The sequence below is a fragment of the Austrofundulus limnaeus genome, unplaced genomic scaffold, assembly GCF_001266775.1.
Source record: "Austrofundulus limnaeus strain Quisiro unplaced genomic scaffold, Austrofundulus_limnaeus-1.0 Scaffold441, whole genome shotgun sequence".
NCBI classification, from domain to species: Eukaryota; Metazoa; Chordata; class Actinopteri; order Cyprinodontiformes; family Rivulidae; genus Austrofundulus; species Austrofundulus limnaeus.
Genome location: NW_013952843.1, coordinates 62,473 through 81,695, shown reverse-complemented (window position 1 = coordinate 81,695; position 19,223 = coordinate 62,473). Strand labels below are relative to the sequence as shown.

Here is a 19,223-nt window from a genome sequence, read left to right as displayed (position 1 = left end):
CTGGTAGACGGCAGCCATTACAGACGGACATGTGTTTGTTGTTGTTCGAGGAGTGGCTTGGTCACACACTAATATCTTTAGTTTGTTATCATTACTAAGGTTCAGAAATACTTCCCCCCACTTTTTTTTCACATTATGTCACCTGCCTGGATCTGTTACTATCTCGCTCTGAAGCACGGAGGAGTGTCAGGGGTAAGCTCGTTTCAGCTGCTTTTTTATGAAGCGGCCTCATTTCCGGACTCAGGCATTTTGTGAATGAAGCCGATTCAGTTAAAATACATAAGTAAAAATATTTATCCGAGTATAGTACTACCCCCGCAACCTTATGGATGATTTTATGGATTTAATTTTACGTATTATACTTGAATAAATACGGTAATATTAAAGCATGATGATCCCTGTATGTATGCAAAGCACCAATGCACCAGAACTCAGAGCAGATTTCTTGCTTTGGGCGGGGGTCCGGAGGGGGTTGGTGTTGCTCATCGGTGAACCCAATGGATCCTTCATCAGAGCTAGACAACAAACAAACCTGAAGCTCCTATGTTGAATAGTTTTTTGAGTTATTAGCATTTTTCATATGTGCAGACACCTCCTTTTTAGATGGAGCCCCCTCCTCAAGTATGTGGTCCATTATAAAACCATTGGCTGGTGCAGTGTAGGTCGGACACGTCTACAGTCCTGACACATTTCATGTTGATTGGTGCAGCCTTCACGGCAGGGAGTAGGTGGATGGTTGAGTGGGTGGGGGGGCATATTAAGGAGTAAATGTATAGTAAAAGTATTTAATCAAACTAATTTTAACTACAGGTTCTGGTGACTCTGCAGCTTTCTGAAGCATTCAGGATGTGTTTATAACAAAACCTCCAACTATAAAACATAAAAGCAAGAACTGTGAAGAAATCAGAGCAAAYTGCTGCGTTGAACCCCTCCTCCTGTCTGAGGTGATGAAGATAAAACAGAATAATGTTCAACTAATTCATCACTAAAAGCTTTCCTGTTCAGACCTGTGCTCGTGTTCAAACCTTCTCGCTGTGGTTGTTTGTCTGCAGCATCTTGTGCACGCAGGATTAATGTGTCTGCAGGTCAAATATGGCTTTAAATCTCCCATTGGTTGAGGATTTTCTTCCCAACAGGAACGCCCACGTTAGACACACGGCTGGTAGTTTGGGATTACAGAGCACTGAGGTGGTCCTGAGGTTGGTAATGAGATCGTAAAGCTTAAAGTTTTCATGTCGCACATGATCCAAAGAGCTGGGTTGAATTTAAGGCTGATCTGGTTCCTGTAGAGCCGAATCAAGACCTGAGTTTGGATACTTGGCACAAAGTTGGTCTGGTCTTCATCTCTGATCTTGTTGGTGGTCTTCATGGCCAGGATTAGAAGGCGCAGAGACGACGTGTGTGTCTCGGTTTCAACTTTATGCAGATGATGTGATTCTGTTCTTCAGGTCGCTGTGTTTAAGGCTACGTTCACACCGCAGGTCTTAACGCTCAATTACGAGATTTATTTGATCTATCTGATTTTTGTGCATATTTGTTCATGTTACGTTTTAAATGTGACCTCCATCAGACTCTAGTAAGAACTCTTCATGCCGTCGATGCAACACGTATGTGCAGAAGACATGACGTCACGTTCAGCTCATGGTTTACAGAAGTAGCTAAACATGAATGCAACACTTTAGCATGTGGATGCTGAAGTTGTCTTTCAGTCAGAGCTGATTAAATATTATCTGACCTGCTCGTCTAGTTCAGTGTTTACATTTAAACCTGCCTCTGTTTGTTGCTCTGATGCAGAATTTATTTACGGAACAGGAGCGATGCGCTGAAAGTAAAACTAAAGTATCAGTCCAGTAACTTTAACATCGATACGGTCCGACAACATTACCAACATCTGTTTCTGTGGATTCTCAGTCATCCAGGACACGGAAAATTAAAACAACAAAGACGAAACAACTGAACTCGTCATGAGTGACGCAGATTCATCTGTAACCAGCTCCAGTCTCATCGGCTGTGTCTCAATTTATTATTTTGCAGCCGTCAGCCGCTTATGTCACTGCGCCGCGCCGTAGGCTGTCCCAATTCGTAGTCACCTACTCCTGCGGCCGACAAAACTCGAAACTGTCGGCTGAATCAGAGTATCCTACGTATCCAACAGTATCCCAGAATTCATTGTGCCATCAGGAAATTAAACAGGAAAAGACGGTGAAGGATTTTTTGATTTTATGGCAGATTTTTTTAAATTTATCACAGACTGAAGAATGTAAGGTTAGCATCTGAAGAACCTTTACTGCAATAAGATGTTAAATAAAATGCACTTACTACTGATACTGGAGCTAAACCCAAATTATTAATGCTTTTTGTTTATTTACTTTTAACAGTTTTCTAATAAAACTGAATTTGATGAAGTTTTACCTTGAAAAAAAAAACAACTGAAGTCTCATTTCACAGCTGTTTATGCAGCCGACACCAGCGACCTACGGTAGACTGAGGAGCAGCCCATGACTTGAGACACAGCTGCAGTATTACAGTCGTTCATATAAACYGTTTTAGAAACATTTGCATCAGTTCTGTCAGTTTTGCAGGTTTTGTTAYGCAATTATTCAGCAAAAAATCCTTTATTATATTTCTATTGGAAGCACCAGAAGTGCTACAGTTAGCTGCTGCTGCTCTTTGTGCTTGCAAATAATATTTTTAATGCTGCAATTCCAAATCATGTGTGCAGCAGCAAACAGTTAAAACAAAGTTTTACCCCTGGATCTCATACAAGTTACCCTTTCTACACAACAGATTTTAGCTTAACGTGTGAACGGGACTGAGTTAGAGACAGTTTTGTGTATTTTAAAGCTTAGTGCACATCTAATGATTCTTTTCTGATAGTTTTGTTAAAACTGACATGTAAGAAACATGCAAGTTAGCTGGGAACAAAAACCATAAAAACCATCTTCATATTGTAGTTTTGCAAGAACTGTTTTTAAAGTTGAATTCATGTCTAATAAATGAAATCAATCAGTTTGACATGYTAGCATTTCAATAAAACACGATACGTTTTACTTCAAGCCTTCAAAATAAAATCCGAGCTGATTAAAACACCTCAGAGAGTCTGTGTGCAGCGCTACCTTTCCTCCGGCTCGTCTCTGACCTCGCAGCAGCTTCACATCCAGCAGCAGGCAYCCCAGCAGAAAGAACCAGCCGGCATGGTGCAGCATGACTGCAGGTCTGAGCTGCAGCTGTGCTCACACACACCTCTGCACGGGAGGCTGATCCAGCTGCCAGCAGAACCACCCACTCACCTGCTGCTTCCACACCCAGAACCTCACAGAACCACTCACATCAGAGTCTGTTCACCTCCGGGGAGAAACTGACTGAAACTGCTGTCATCACAAGTAAATACAGGAAAACACACGACTCGACTTTGTTTTAATTACATTACTGTAATCTATGAAGTGTACACTGTAAAGCACGGTGGTGGTATCATCATTTCATCCAATAATGAAAAGTGAGGACAGCCTTTACAAACTGATGACATCTGGACACAGCTGGGTGATGATTTGCAAACTAACGTTCAAACTTTGTTTTGTAAATATTCACTCATTTTGACTTCGATGCTGCAACACGTTGGCACATGTGGCTCTTTGAAAGTGTGACCAAACATAACAGAATATTTTTTATACTCAACAGAAATCAATTAGTATGCAAATATGTGATCATTACAATACTAATACAAAAAGTGAAACATGCTAGCCTGTTGTTTACTTAAATAATCCAACTTATTTCTCTCAAATCCATCAGAATTACCTTTAAAGAATTTGAAGACTACTGTACATATTAATAAGAATTAGAAAAAAAATATGCCTGATCAGTCCAGTTGTAGTAGTTTTTATGAAATTCTGTATAAATTWTATACTGTATTTTTCTTGTTTACGTGACTACGGTCTTTTTGTTTGTCCTGATGTGTAAAAATAATAATAAATAATAAAATTCACAATATATGTTTTAGTTTTAYAATGCCACCTCCACTGGCCGTAAAGAGTCCCGAAAAGCAACATATGATGCACTCAAGCCACGTCTTTTTCCAGGGACGTCTGTTGATTTCTGCAAGACAATGAAGCTACATTCTGCAGGTGTTCCAACTGGTTACACTGGACTCCACACCTGTCTCCTATTGGAAATGTGTGGAGCGTTATGAAGAGCCCCGGACTGTTGAGCAACTGAAGTTGAAAGAATTTGAGCTACAAAGCTTCAACAATCAGTGTCCTCATTTCAAGAATTTTGGTCACCCGTAGCTGCACCAATCAGTTATATACAGCGGGTGAAATAAGTATTGAACACGTCACCATTTTTCTCAGTAAATATATTACTAGAGGCGCTAATGACATGAAATTCTCACCAGATGTCGGTAACAACCCAAGTGATCCATACATACAAAGAAATCAAACCATAAATGTCCAGAAATGAAGTTATTTGTAATAATGTGGAATGGCACAGGGAAAAAGTATTGAACACACTTACTGAAATTTATCTAATACTTTGTACAAAAGCCTTTGTTGTCAATGACAGCTTCAAGACGCCTCCTGTATGGAGAAACTAGTGGCATGCATTGCTCAGGTGTGATTTTGGCCCATTCTTCCACACAAACAGTCTTCAAATCTTGAAGGTTTCGTGGACCTCTTCTATGAACTCTGATCTTTAGTTCTTTCCATAGATTTTCTGTTGGATTCAGGTCAGGTGATTGGCTGGGCCATTCCAGCAGCTTTAGTTTCTTTCTCTGAAACCAACTGAGAGTTTCCTTGGCTTTGTGTTTGGGCTCATTGTCTTGCTGAAATGTCCAGCCACGTTTCATCTTCATCATCCTGGTAGATGGAAGCAGATTTTTATCAAGAATGTCTCTGTACATTTTTCCACTCATCCTTTCTTCAATTATTTGAAGTTTGCCAGTACCATATGCTGAAAAACAGCCCCACACCATGATGTTCCCACCTCCAAACTTCACTGTTGGTATGGTGTTTTTGGGCTGATGTGCAGTGCCATTTGACCTCCAAACATGATGTGTATTCTGGCATCCAAACAGTTCAATGTTGGTCTCATCTGACCAGACTATATTCTCCCAGTATTACACAGGCTTGTTTAAATGTTGTGCAGCAAACTTTAAAGGAGCTTCAACATGCTGTTTCTTCAGCAGTGGAGTCTTGCGTGGTGAGCGTGCATACAGGCCATGGTGGTTCAGTGCATTACTTATTGTTTTCTTTGAAACAAACGTACCTGCTAATTCCAGGTCTTTCTGAAGCTCTCCACAAGTGGTCCTTGGCTCTTGGACAACTCTTCTGATAATTCTTTTCACTCCTCTGTCAGAAATCTTGTGAGGAGCACCTGGTCGTGGTCGGTTTATGGTGAAATAATGTTCTTTCCACTTCTGAATTATGGCCCCAACAGTGCTCACTGGAACCTTCAGAAGTTTAGACATTCTTCTGTAACCGATGCCATCATTATGCTTTGCAACAATAAGGTTGTGAAGGTCTTGAGAGAGCTCTTTACTTTTACCCATCAYCAGATGGTTCTTGTGTGATACCTGGCCATCATTTGGGACTGAACCAGCTGATATTAACTTGCACTGACAAGGGGCAGGCTTGCTTTCTAATTACTGAGAGAGTTCAGCTGGTGTCTTGGCTTTCCATGCCTTTATACACCTCCCTTTCTTCATGTGTTCAATACTTTTTCCCTGTGCCATTCCACGTTATTACAAATAACTTCATTTCTGGACATTTATGGTTTGATTTCTTTGTATGTATGGATCACTTGGGTTGTTACCRACATCTGGTGAAAATTTCATGTCATTAGCACCTCTAGTAATATATTTACTGAGAAAAATGTTGATGTGTTCAATACTTATTTTACCCGCTGTAGATGAGTCTGACCTGCACTGCACCAAGCAATGGTTTTATGATAGACCCCATATTTGAGGAGGGGGCTTCATCTAAAAGGGGGTGTCTGGACATACAAAATAACTTATAACTCAAAAACTATTCAACATAGAAGCTTCAGATATGTTTTGTTGTTTAGTTCTGATGAAGGGCTATCAATCGGACCCACCAATGAGGAATCTGAAAATGTACTTGGGTCGTTGACCACATTTGACTTATTTCGATGTGATGGGTCACATATATGCTAYAGCTATGGAGGTATCTAGTTTGTTTTACACAGCGTCCTAACTTCATTGGAATTTGGGTGTTACATCTATAAATTATATATCTGTTAGCCCACCTTACATATATCACCACCGGTTGTTACAACAGTCCAACCTAAAAGGTAATAAATTAAAGCATTAATCACTTTTTGAGGTCTTTAGTGGGCAGGTATGACATCAGGTTTTGACTGATCGAAGCCAGAGGGCCATTCAGACTGATAAAAACATTTGATCTGGTCTTTAACATACACCATCTCAGGCTCATCTGTGAATACTTTACATCCTGAAGGGTCCAAATTGTTTACCAGCGTTCTGCAAAGCAGCTGAGAGCGAACATCTGCTCGTCCCGACCGGAGCCACGGAGGCTCAGAGGCCAGGGGGATGTGAGGGAATCCCCACTGTTCTCCACACATGGGTGGGACTTTACTACAACAAGAGCTTGAACTCTGGGAGAGGAATAAATAAATAAATAAATAAATAAATAATCCCTGTGAGGGATAAAAAGGAGCGAAAGACTCAGCGCTGAGTGTTTCAGTGAAACGACCACAGCTGAGGGGGAAGAATGTTCACCGCAGATCCTCTGAGGTCTGCTTGATTTACGGCGGGTCGTCGATGAGGAGGAGCCACAGGAAACATTACCTCATCCTGTCTGGGACCAACAAAAGGACAGGTTGTCGAACATCAACACATAAACAACACGGGGAGGTTGATTCGGACTAAACGTTCATTTTAAACAACTTCCAGACACATCCTCCACTCTTAGCTGCGTAATCGCTTCCAGAGCTCYGAGCCGCCTGAACCGAAGACGTAACCTTCAGTTTTACCAGCTGGATCTGCAGATCCTGGGTTTTCTGCTGATGAAGCAGTTTTACGGGCTGATGCTGATTTCTCCTCGCAGCGCAGAAAGCTGGCTGTAAATTACAGTTTTTGTGGAGGGAAATGATGGGTGTGAGCGCCTCAGCACGGCTTTGTGACAAGATAAGAAGAAGCAGAGCGAGACGTCTTCTGTTCCTCCTCCTGCAGCCTCACTCAGCGCCTCGACCCCGTGACTTCAGGGCCTCGCTGCTCGTCTTTAATTATTTCATACTGGAAATCATCATCGGGTAGATGAAACCCCACCCGGTTCTTCAACAGAACAAAGCTCTTTTATTCAGCAGAGTCTCTAATTAAAGACTATTTTGTTCTTTCTTCAGTCTTTAAAGAATAAAAACGCTGCAGAAGCCACCCAGTCACTGGGGCCGTTTCATTATTCTGATCTTCTAAACTCTGGTTCTGTGAATAAATATGAACAGTTTTATTCTATGGCAGGTCGTTTTACATAAAACCTGTAATTACATYCTAGATATCTAAAGTTTTCACCTGAAACAACTATATTTTAACTGTCCTGAATGGTAATTTAAGACATCCGTATTTACACTTCTTCATTTGAAGAGTCAAACATCTGTAACTACGATTCAAGATATCTCAAAAAAGAGACAAATTCTAATTTATTAGAAATAAATAATACCATGTAATATTTTATGGAAATGAGATATGAACGTTTAGGGTTTTTTGTAAATTTGAAGATTGTTCAAGCTAAAGTTTGTCATTTGTTTGAAGTTTTTTTTTTTTTAAATAAAGGGCAGATATAAGATTTTTCTTCACTTTGCACCTTTTTTATTCATAACTTGACGTATTTTTTATTTTAATTATTGTATCCATTTTTCTAAATGAGTGCAATAAATGAGAAATAAAAAATGAGTCAAAAAAATAAAATTTTAGATATCTGAAATAAGAAACTGTGCACAAGTTCCCCCTGCTGCCACTTAGCTGCCCAAACAAATGCCTGCAGAATATTGCGTGGCTGCCATGACCGACAATAAATTATTTATTTAATTCGGGTCGAGCTGCAGATAAAAATGGTTAAAAACACCAGAATTTGAGTTGAACCGACCTGACCTGCAGAACAGGGCTGGTGGCTCAGTGAGGCTAAAAGGTTTTGGAAACTTCCCGTCAAAATGCTGCGTAAATCTGACATTTTGACTGAACAGAATAATGATTCAAAATTTTAGTAAAATCATTCTGACTAGTCAAAATGTTTATTTAAAAAGGTATCTTAAATAGAAAAACCATCTAGATGAAAATATTTAAGATATCTCTATTCATTTGGCAACATTTCAAATTACATTTCTAGATACTTTAATTTTGATATTATTATTATTGATATATTTTAATATTTGCTTTCAAGATATTTGATATTAATTTTGTWCTAGTCTAATCACATATGTGATATTTAAAAATACCTTTAAGATATATTTAATTGGAATTATGACCAGTCAGAACAAAATGAGAAATATTTTGAAAGCAATAATGACTCAGCAAACCTAACTTAGAGTAAATAACTGTATTTTACCCAGTCAAAATGTAATTAGAGATAAATAACTAATATGTATAGTCATTAACCAGTTTAATATATCTGGAATGTATGTGTGGTGAAGCTGACTTTATGTTAAAATGGCCTGCCATAATAATCCATAGCACCAACCTAACACCTGGTTCACATTGATTTTTATCAGATTATTTAAATATTTAACAAAATATCAACCAGACAACAGCACAGTCTGCTATCTGAGTGACTGTTAAAGATTATGACAGTAATATACGGCTGTGATAAAGTGTTTTGGATTATGTTTAAATAAAAAGCAGTCAGAGCCAACAGGAAGTAGACAAAGAGAAACAACCAAAGAGCTCAGATTAATGAAGTGAAAAACAGAACCAGATGAACGGAGATAAAAGAAAAAAAGATGCAGATTTTTTCTTTTTTCCTTTCAGCTCGTTCCTGAGAAACAGCAGGAGACGTTTACATCAGCAGGAAGGAATTCAGACGCCATGTTGGTGAAGAAACCTCGCGCCGTTCTGGACTGGCACGACACGGTCCTGGCTGATGGTCCAGACCGGTCTCTACCAACACAGAACCAAACCAGCTTCAGCTTGTCTTTTGTTTCAARGCATTCCCTCCCTGCTTCAAACATCCAGTGAAACCAGACAAATTTAAAATGTCTACATTAGGTTTGGTCTGAGATTTCACTGCAGTTTTCCGCTTCATATCTCAAGAAAACAAATCCTTTTAGAAATATCTGTCCTCAAACTCTGAGTGGTCCATCTCTGAGACTTTAAAACAAAAGCAACCGTGATGCTTTAAACTGGGAAATACCAACAATTCAATATTTAGTCATATTTATTGTTCTTTTGACAACAAGAAACCTTCAACTTGTCTAAAATACAGAAAAAACAAACAATAAAAGTTTTAATTAGCAAAGATGTTTGTCTAAAAACTGTCATTTGACAGATTAAATAAAAACAAAAACATTAAATTGTTTTTGCTCCATAACTTACTAAAAGTCCTGCCATTCCTTCTGCTGAAATAACTGTTAAAGTACACATTTCAATGTTTTTGAACTGAAGCAAGTAATACTTTGATGCAGTGTTTCTTATTGAAGTTTAGCACTTTGCTAATAGTTTTTGCAAATTATTTGTTCATTGTTGCTAGTTATAAGCTACATTCCTGCTAATTTTGGCTTGTTTGAGTTGTAGCTATCTAAAATTTTAGCTAGCATTTTGTTCCCTTTTGGCTAGTTTTAGCCAACATGTTGCTATCTAGATAGATACGTTATTGATCCCCTTGGGAAAATTTAAGAATTCTCTGCTTTTCACCCATCGCATGTGAGCACTGAGCTTTTGCTAGTTTTAGCTTCTAGCTAATTCTTTGCTACATTAATATAGTGTTTCTTATTTAAGGCTACATTTTGCCAGTCTTAGTTGTTAAAAATTTAGCTAGCATTTTGTTTCTTTTTGCTAGTTTTAGTTAGAAAATTGTTTTAGTTGGCTTGTTTGAGTTGAAGCCAGCTACAATTGCTAATATTGCTACTTTTTGCTAGTTTTACTTTTAGCTTACATTTCATGACTTTTTGCTAGTTTTAGCCTATTGCTAATATGTGGCTAGTTTTAGATGATGTAGCTTGTTTTTCCTTTTTGGCTAGTTTTATTTATCATTTTGCATATTATTATTTTTTTGCTTGTGTAAATTTTAGCTTGCATTAAGGTACATTACCCTTCAGCTCATTTTTAGCCTTTTATTCAGGTTTCAAGTCGTTCAGCTGCTTCATTTCAACAGAAAATGTTCTTTCTGTAGTTTTATTTCCAGAGCGGTCAGCTGCCCACACTCAGCCAGTGAAACCAGTCAAATGTGCTTCCTTAAAGGGATTATTTTAGCCACTGAAACCATTTTGTGACCCACTTACAGCAGAAAAGTTCCTCCAGGTCATCTGAAAACAGAGAGATTTAGCGTGGAAACAAAAAGGCGACACGATTTTAAAAATCAAACCCAAAGAGAGCTCAAAGCCGCTGTGCTGAACGACCACACGCTGAACTCAGCCGAGCGGAGCGCTTTTTAAATCCCTCTCTAATGCTTCTAYGACAGCGTGGAACGGGTGGGATGAAGCGCAGGAGTCAGAGTGTCTGCCCTGAGGGCGTCGGAAACACCTGGATCCACCTGAAGCACGTCCTGATTACATGCCGGAGCTTTTCTCTGAGCATTCGGAGCCATCATCAGTCACCATACGAGTGTTTTCATTTTACCTCCAGGGCGCCGTCGGTTCGTGGGGAGCGAGCCRGTTTGGGAGCAGCGCAGCGGGGCGGGTGGTGGCTGCAGTGCTGCTGTGCGCCGTCGGGGTCACCTAACAGGAAGAYCAGCTGCCGAAGACCACCCTGGAGACACAGGAGATGGTAAAACGATCCATTTAATTAGGATAAATCTCTGGAAAACTTGGATTCCATTTGCTTATCACACACCACCAGTATGTGTGGATTTGTGTGTATTGTTAGTAAAATATCTCATGAACCAGTAGACGCATGTGTGTGAAACTCTGGATCTATAACTAACTGACTGCCAGAGTCCATCACTGACCCCCATCAGGGTCCACGCCCCATCTTTGAGAAGTTAAAAACACACAAATAATTATTTTTTTGTGTAAACTCTATAAAACTGTTCAGATTATGTTTTCAATATTTTTCACTATACGGATTATTTTTTCTGCCTTTTCAGCTTCTCTTTAGCCGTTTTTTGCTAAATTGAGCGTCATTTAGCTAAATTCATGTTTTGGTGGTCTTTTCAGCTTTTTTCACTTAATTCAGCATATATCTGTTCCTATAGTTTCTTTCTGCTAATTTCAGCTTTTTCAGCTAAACTAATCTTTGTGATAATTTCAGCTTTTTCAGCTTAATTCAGCAAATGCGTGCTCCTTCTGTTTCATCTGCTAATTTCAGCTTTTTCGGCTACTTTTCAGCTAAATTCACTTTGTGATCATTTCACCTTCTTACTGCTCAATTCAGCAAACATACTCTTTAAATGATGACCTCTAACGTCATATCATGTTAATTTTTTTGCGCGTTTTACTTTCTTTTGTCTAAATTTCACCTGTTACTTTTATTTTGTTCATAAGTTTCTGTTTTACGCTGCGTTGTTGCAAATATTTACTATTTCCTGCTAACTTTAGCCACATTTCTGCTCTGTTCAGCTTCTTTTGACACATCTTTGCTATTTTTCTCCTGGTTTTTCACTTTTGTTTTSTCTTTCTTTCAGTGAGTCAGCTGTTAAAATTTAACTCACACAAACAGTTTAGCTATCAAACCTGTGCAGCAGCTTTCAGCAACAATCTTTGAGCATTAAGCACAGAAAATGCAGATCCTCTTGTTTATTTTGTTTTTATGTAAACAAAGATTCAAGTGAATCAACATATTTCTTATTCAGATTCTGGTTGGTTCTGTAAAGCAAAGTGAACCAAACTTTGCACATGTGGCCTCTTACAGTCTTCAACATCCATCTGGTCCTAAAATATGTATCATTAAGCCCAATTTATAAGAGTTCTTTATGAAAAAAAAATGGTTTAAATCCAAACTGTGCCATTCAGGCGTCTCATTATAAAGTGGGCTCATGTTGCTAACACAGTAAAGTTAATGAGTTCAGCTTTTTAACTGTTTCAAAAGAAATGAGAAGTGACAGGGTGTGAGATTTATGGAGCAGACTCTCAGGGCGGAGATGCTTTCTTTTTATGATTAGTGGGAAAAATGACAAAAGAAAAAGGAAAACGKGTTGCAGAGCCACTCACTTCAAAAGGAGTTTCAAAGCTGTCAGTGGTGCCGCCGACCACGAGCAGCCCGTCGGCGCCGACCTCCATCCTGGGGTTGACCCAGTCCACGCTCTCCAGCAGAGCGCAGTCCACGTAGAGCGCCAGGCGGGTGGAGGAGACGCTGAAGGCCAGGCGGTGCCACGCTCCGTCACACAGGCCGGCCACCGGGAACCTGCAGAACGCATCACAATGTCAGCTTTTTGTTTCAGTTTTAACGTTCTGCAAGGAAAATCTTCTCATTTTTGTTTGTAGAAAACATGATGTGAAACTCAGAGGAGAGTTTAAACTAAGAGAGTTCAGAAAAAACACAAAAATGCAAACAAATGTAGAACTTCAGAGGTGGACATCTGAACATAAACTAACCAGAGGCAAGCTGCTAAAAGACAAATGAGCTGAAATAATCTGTCTGTTAGCAAAATATCCCACAAACCACAGGACAGATTCTCATACATCCAAACCCTTTTGGATATAACCTGCATACTGACCTTCAGTAAAATTAAACACAAAGTTAGTGTTACTCTCACATAATACATCAGGCAGCGGGGCTGAGAGCAGGTACAGTCCAGTGAGACGCTATGAGACAAAATAAATTTGAAGTAGTTCGCCAAAACAACATGTGTAAATAGATGGAAATAAGATGGAAAATTTGTGTAATCGATACACTACGTTTACGTCATTGGTGTTGAAAAATAACTTGCCTATGTCGACACGACACAGACATTTTTATTCATTTATAAAATTTATAAATTTCTTAAAAAAAAACCAAATTCTATATACAATAAAAATCATAAATAATATATTAACATAAAATATTGAGAATGTTTCAAAGACATTTTCAGTTCCCACAGTTCCTGAATGCTACAGATGGGAATGTTTTGTTCAGCTGCTGCCTTGAGCTGTCAATCATGATGCCACACCCCCTGTTATCTGAGGCCACGCCCCCACACCAAACAGGTCCAGAAGTTTGAGACTAAAAAAAACAAATTAAAAATCTAAAACTAAAGGAAAACCCCAGAATCTGACTCGGTTTCAAAAATTGTTATTTTTTTAACAAACTTTATGGCCCCAATTTAGCTCCGTATGTTTTGCAACAAATTCGAGACAACTGCAAACACTCTGGGATTCATTCGAGAGAAAAATTGTCTTGCAAATTTTTCGAACATTTTCAAAACTAAAAGCAAAAAGCAGAAAGCCTCTAAAACTCATAATAAATTGAGAAATCCTAGACAAKGTTTGGAGACTGAATTACGTTTGCCAGCTAGTTCCTAACTGTACGGAAGATGATCAGTGCCACAGAGAGACAAAAAATATAAACAAAAATTCTGAATTCTGAGAAAAAATAAAAAATAACTATTCTGAGATTGAAGAATTTAATGTCAGAATTTATTTATTAATTTTTAATTTTTTTTATTGTTTTTGTGACCCTAATCCTCCTCCGTATAACAGTCCCAGTTTTCAGCCATGATTTTAGTTTCTCAGATATTCTATTTGTGAAGTGATACCAACTTGCAGAAATGACCGTAGCTAGAAAAAGGGGCGCCACCTAAAATAAATTACCATAAATGTTAAAAACACGAGCAGRTTTATTTAATCTGGATCCAGATTGGACCTGACCCAGGTCTAAGTCTAGACTACGGACCCCAGTTTGAACACCCAAGATTTTCCATGAAGTTTAAATCTTAAAACTTTTCCTAACTTGAGCTGAAGCTCAGGTGCAGGACTCAAATATCACAGATTTATATCGACAATAGAAGAAATTACAGATTTTATAATGAAGTAGTTAATCTGGAGTCTGAATCCAGCCAAACATGAGAAGCTGAAAGCATCAACATGCTCCTACACCTTCAGATATAAAACCTACAGAACAGYGTCGGGTGCTGTCGATGTTTTCCAGCTCGTTTCTGTTTGATGCCTGTCGTTGATGAATGACTGAAGGAGAAACCAGCCAAGAAAYGTCAAATGAATCATTCTGTCAGGAGACGGCGAGATGGAGACACTTTCTGCTCTGTGGGGCTTTTYCATCAAAACACGCGTCTGAACGCAGCTTCAGCGTGAAACAGGATCTTGCCTGAGTTTGATCTGAGGCGGACGTTGTAAACAAACATCTGGATTTTATGGAAACGGGTGTTTTTGTTTGGGGGCGACTGCTTTAATCAATCTGGAATGATTTGAATCAATTAATCACAAACATTGTTAGTTCTTGTGTACTTAATTAGTTTGAGTTTTATAGAACTGTCTTGTAAAAAAATGAGGTTTTGTGCCTWCTTGAAAAATAAACTAAAATAAAAATCACTTTTTATGCATTTGAATATTAAAAGGGGATCCAGTGGACTCACTCGTAGTGCCTCTGCTGYGTCCCGATGAAAATGACAGCCCGGCCGCTGATCCGGAGCTGCAGCATGGTGCGGCCGTCTGGGCACAGCACGGTGAAGACGCTGCGTTCCTCGCTCTGGAAACTSCGGAGCTGCACCAACAAACTGAACTCATCTGTTAAACTAAACACAGACGGTAGCGGGTCAAACGGACCTGTTAAGCCAACACTTAGAGAAGCTAACGGTAACAGGTACCTGTCACTGAAGAGCTGCTGGAGAGGGAGGGACAAGGTGGAGTACTGTCCCACCTGGACCACGGGACACTTCCTGTCCTCCACGCTCAGGGAGGAGTTCCTGCTGTTGGACGCCTGAAGAGAAAGCTCCTGCAGAACGTTCACCTCCTCTGTGGGAAAACAAACAAACAAACATCAAGTTCTTTCTTCTGATTACTGAGCTTTATTATCCTGCTGAGAAACAAAACTCCAGCAGATCTGAGAAATGTTTATTTAAAACTGAAATAAAATAGTGTGCTCCTGCTTCGAGTCATTTATTCTGTACTTTGACATTCAGAGAACAGGACAGGAATCCCATCACACCACCACACACAGACCTTCATAATGCTGGTTTTAGCTTWCGTCAAACTGAAGGCCCACAGGCCAAATGTGGCCCAACACTGTATTTTATTTGGCCAGTGAGAGCTTCAAAGATGTATTAATATTGTAATATAAACCACCTTAAAACCAGCAGTGACCATAAACTACATCTCCCATAATGAATGTTGATTATTTTACCAGTGAAACTTCTCCTCCTCCGTTCACAGTAACTAAGTACATTTACTTAGYTACAGTACTTAAAATTATTTTTGAGGATTTGTAATTTTCCTGAGTATTTTTAATCAAAACTGTTACTTTTATTTTATTACATTAAACACCTAAAAATACTTTTTATTCTTTAAAATTTAACACCTAGTTACTCGTTACAAAATTTAATCTGAACTCATGAGGAGTTGTTTATGCACTCTAAAAAATTAAGTGTTGGATTCACTCAACCAAGTCATGTCAACTGGTTCCACTAAATTTAGTAGAGTAAATATGAGGCAAAATATATATTTTCTTTAAAAGAAAATATGTATGTTGCCTCAATTTATAGAGTATAAAAGTACCTTCCCTGATTTTTGTGAACAGTTTTATGACTTTTACTTAAGTACATTTCTTATCTTCTACTTCTACCACTACTACTACGGGAATGTTCCACTTACAAGTTGTGTATTTAAACTGGAATGCCCATCCAGAGGGAGAGTTTGAAATGCAAGATGGCAGCTACTTACAACTAATTGTGTAAAATTCTTCCTTAAAAGTTTTACTTTTAATAGTATTTCTGTATAATTTATTTCACATCTAGTCAGTTGTACATGTATTACTTTTCATGTTAAAATGTTTCTATGCAGGAAATACCAGGTACAGCAGGTATTGTTTGCTAGCAGTGATCTGGAACGTCACATTTCCTATTTAGTCAAAGTGAAACAGGAAACACTGAAGTTAATTACAAATAGGGTTGGGCGATATTGGCAAAAAAAATTTTTAATCACGATTAATTGTGATATTTAGCCAATAACGATTAACTTGACGATTAATCCCAGGTTTAGGCGTCAACATTCTACAGAGTCCGCGGTAAATTTGTTGCTTGAAAACGTTAAACAATCACTTGACAAGGGGCAAATTACTGGTGAAGTTTTTCTTGATTTGAAAAAGGCCTTTGATACAGTGAATCATAGATTACTGATCTCAAGGCTTTCATCATTTAATTTCTCAGAAAGGTCATTGTCTTGGTTTAAATCATATATGGAAGATCGTGAACAATGTGTTGGCATTGATAACAGTAAATCTGGCTTCTGTAAAATTGTAACAGGGATCCCACAAGGAACCATCTTAGGTCCGGTCCTTTTTAGTTTGTATGTTAATAGCCTTCCAGAAATTTGTCCAGAAGTCAATTTGCAAATGTATGCTGATGACACCGTTGTTTATACNATCTGGAACGTCACATTTCCTATTTAGTCAAAGTGAAACAGGAAACACTGAAGTTAATTACAAATAGGGTTGGGCGATATTGGCAAAAAAAATTTAATCACGATTAATTGTGATATTTAGCCAATAACGATTAATTTGACGATTAATCCCCTGGAGTCCCTTATGTCCTGGTCACATGACCAATTTAGTGGGAAAGATTTGCTCTACGTAAAAATCTGTTCCAAATTATGTCAAAATTACAGACTTYAGGCTATTTATCWAATTTTAAATTGTGTTTATAGATAAATACAGAACTTTTTTTTTACTGTTCATCATATTTGAAGTGGAGAGGAGCACCGAGCGGTCAGTCCGCCTGGTGGCATTAAATAATTGTCAAGTGCCAAAAATAATTGATTGTTTTTCTGACRATTAATTGCACAGGATACGATTATGCCCAACCYTAATTATAACCTTCATGATCATGTGGCCCTCAGKGAAAACCAGCTAACTAYAGYTGGATTCTCCTGGTCCTCTCCAGTTCCAAGAAGCCGCTAGGTGCTAGCACGAGACCTCAGTGGGTGTTAAACTGCGAGAAAGGCCTGGCACATGACCAGTCACCACCACTCCCAGTGGCCTGCCTTCCACGTGGCGTTTGATGCCGTCCCTTGAATACCCCCGTTTGCTGATGCATGGGTTGGTCCTGGGTGCATGTTTTGATTGGCAAGGGGGATGGACACAATCCTGATCGTAAAGTTACAGATCTTTCTGGCCAATTTACTCCACTTCATTTAACACTGTTCTCCTTAAAGACCTGCTGCAGATCTGAGATGATTCCTTGTTTTATTCTTTTACAATATTGTGAGGTTAAGTAAGGAATCTMTCTGCACACAAAGTTGTTGTTTTGTTTGTTTATTATAATTATAACAAAAAAAACAACAAGAAGAAGCGATTAGCTGCAATTTTCTGGATATTATTTCAACACGTTTCACTTGGTGTTTTATTTCCCACAGTTTGGTCCTGGATCCAGATTATGGGAAACACCAGAACAAAAGAACCCACGCGGGAAACATCTGCAGCAACCCAAACCCTCGCTCTGCCGGCACTTAAAAAACCCACAACAAAGTGCTGTGAACACACCACTCACTAAAACCCACACAATGACTCTGACTGCTGCTTTTTGAACGTGGAGAAAAGCTTCCAAACATTCCTCCTGCCCACGTCTCCATTTGGTTTTACCCCCGACCCGCTGGCTCATTTCCTGTCACTGGATATAAATTATGGAAGAGTCTTTTATTTTTACCCCAGCAGAGCAGGTAAAGTGCCGTTCATCATTTCATGCCCACAGGTGGTTTCCTTCATTACTCAGCACTTTAGCTGCTCTTCATCACATCTGGAGAAAGTGAGTCACCGTTTAAAAAAAAAAAGGAATAAAGAAACGTTGGTATTGTTTCACGCTGACTGGGACCAACGATGTAAGATTAATGAGGCTGATTGGTGCGTTCCAGAAACATGGAAAACTAAAATAATTAAATCAATTTAAACTCTTTTGTCAGGTCTTACAGATTCTAATGTAAACACTGACTTAAACCCTCTGGGATTTACCCAAAAACATGTTTCATTCCGCCTCTGGACCGACGCCAAACGTGTACAATCATCCAAGAAGATTTAACTATTTTTTTCTTAAATTTATGTTTATAAACAAACCTGCGATCATCTTTAGAGACTCATTCACTCATCCTGTCAGAGACTGAGCCAGAAAAATTACAGATGCCAGGAAACTCGCCACAGAGAGGTGGTGGTGCTAAAACACAATGTAGAGTTTGGATTTTCAGATGTTTGGGTTCTGAGTTTTGTTTACTGGAGGCGTCACAAACTTCTGCCCTGATCGACCAGCCAAAACCTGATCAGTCCGTGTGAACAGGAGGATGTGACGTCATTAACTAATACAAACATTAAATCACACCAGAACTCATTTTGTGTAAAGCTGCTGATATAAGAACCAATTGTGCAGCATTTTGTCTCYTGGAGGATTCTCTCAGCCCCTCACAGATCCATTGCTCTGACGGTTCGTGTGTGGGATCCTGAAGGAGATTGCAGAGTCATGGAAATGTGTCACCAGTGACACTTTAACCCTTAAATACATTTTCTTGTGTATTCTCCATCTCCATCTTCTTCCACTTATCCATAGTCGGGTCGCAGAGGCAACAGGTCCAGGAGTGAAACCCAGACCTCCCTCTCTCCAGCGACATTTTCCAGCTCATCCTGGGGGATCCCGAGGTGATCCCAGGCCAGAGGATACATAATCCCTCCAGCGAGTCTTCTCTAGGTTCTCCTCCCAGTGGGACGTGCTCGGAACACCTCCAAGGGGAGGTGTCCAGGAGGCATCCTGATCAGATGCCCGAGCCACCTCAACTGACTCCTTTCGATGTGGAGGAGCAGCGGCTCTACTCCGAGCTMCTCCCGGATGACGGAGCTTCTCCCCCATCTCTAAGGCTGAGCCCGGCCACCCTACGAAGGAAGCTCATTTCGGGTGCTTGTATTTGGGATCTCGTTCTTT

General features: G+C 39.3%; 1 protein-coding gene across 1 annotated transcript in view; it reads right to left on the bottom strand.

Annotated features, from left to right (window-relative positions):
- si:ch211-196i2.1 (collagen alpha-1(I) chain) overlaps positions 1-19,223 on the bottom strand; it is a gene marked incomplete in the record, with an annotated part of 64,972 nt that overhangs the window by 23,548 nt on the left and 22,201 nt on the right. The window contains 4 exon segments of the mRNA XM_014024833.1: positions 10,799-10,927; positions 12,328-12,520; positions 14,685-14,843; positions 14,916-15,063. Coding sequence (XP_013880287.1) covers positions 10,799-10,927; positions 12,328-12,520; positions 14,685-14,843; positions 14,916-15,063 — 629 coding nt within the window.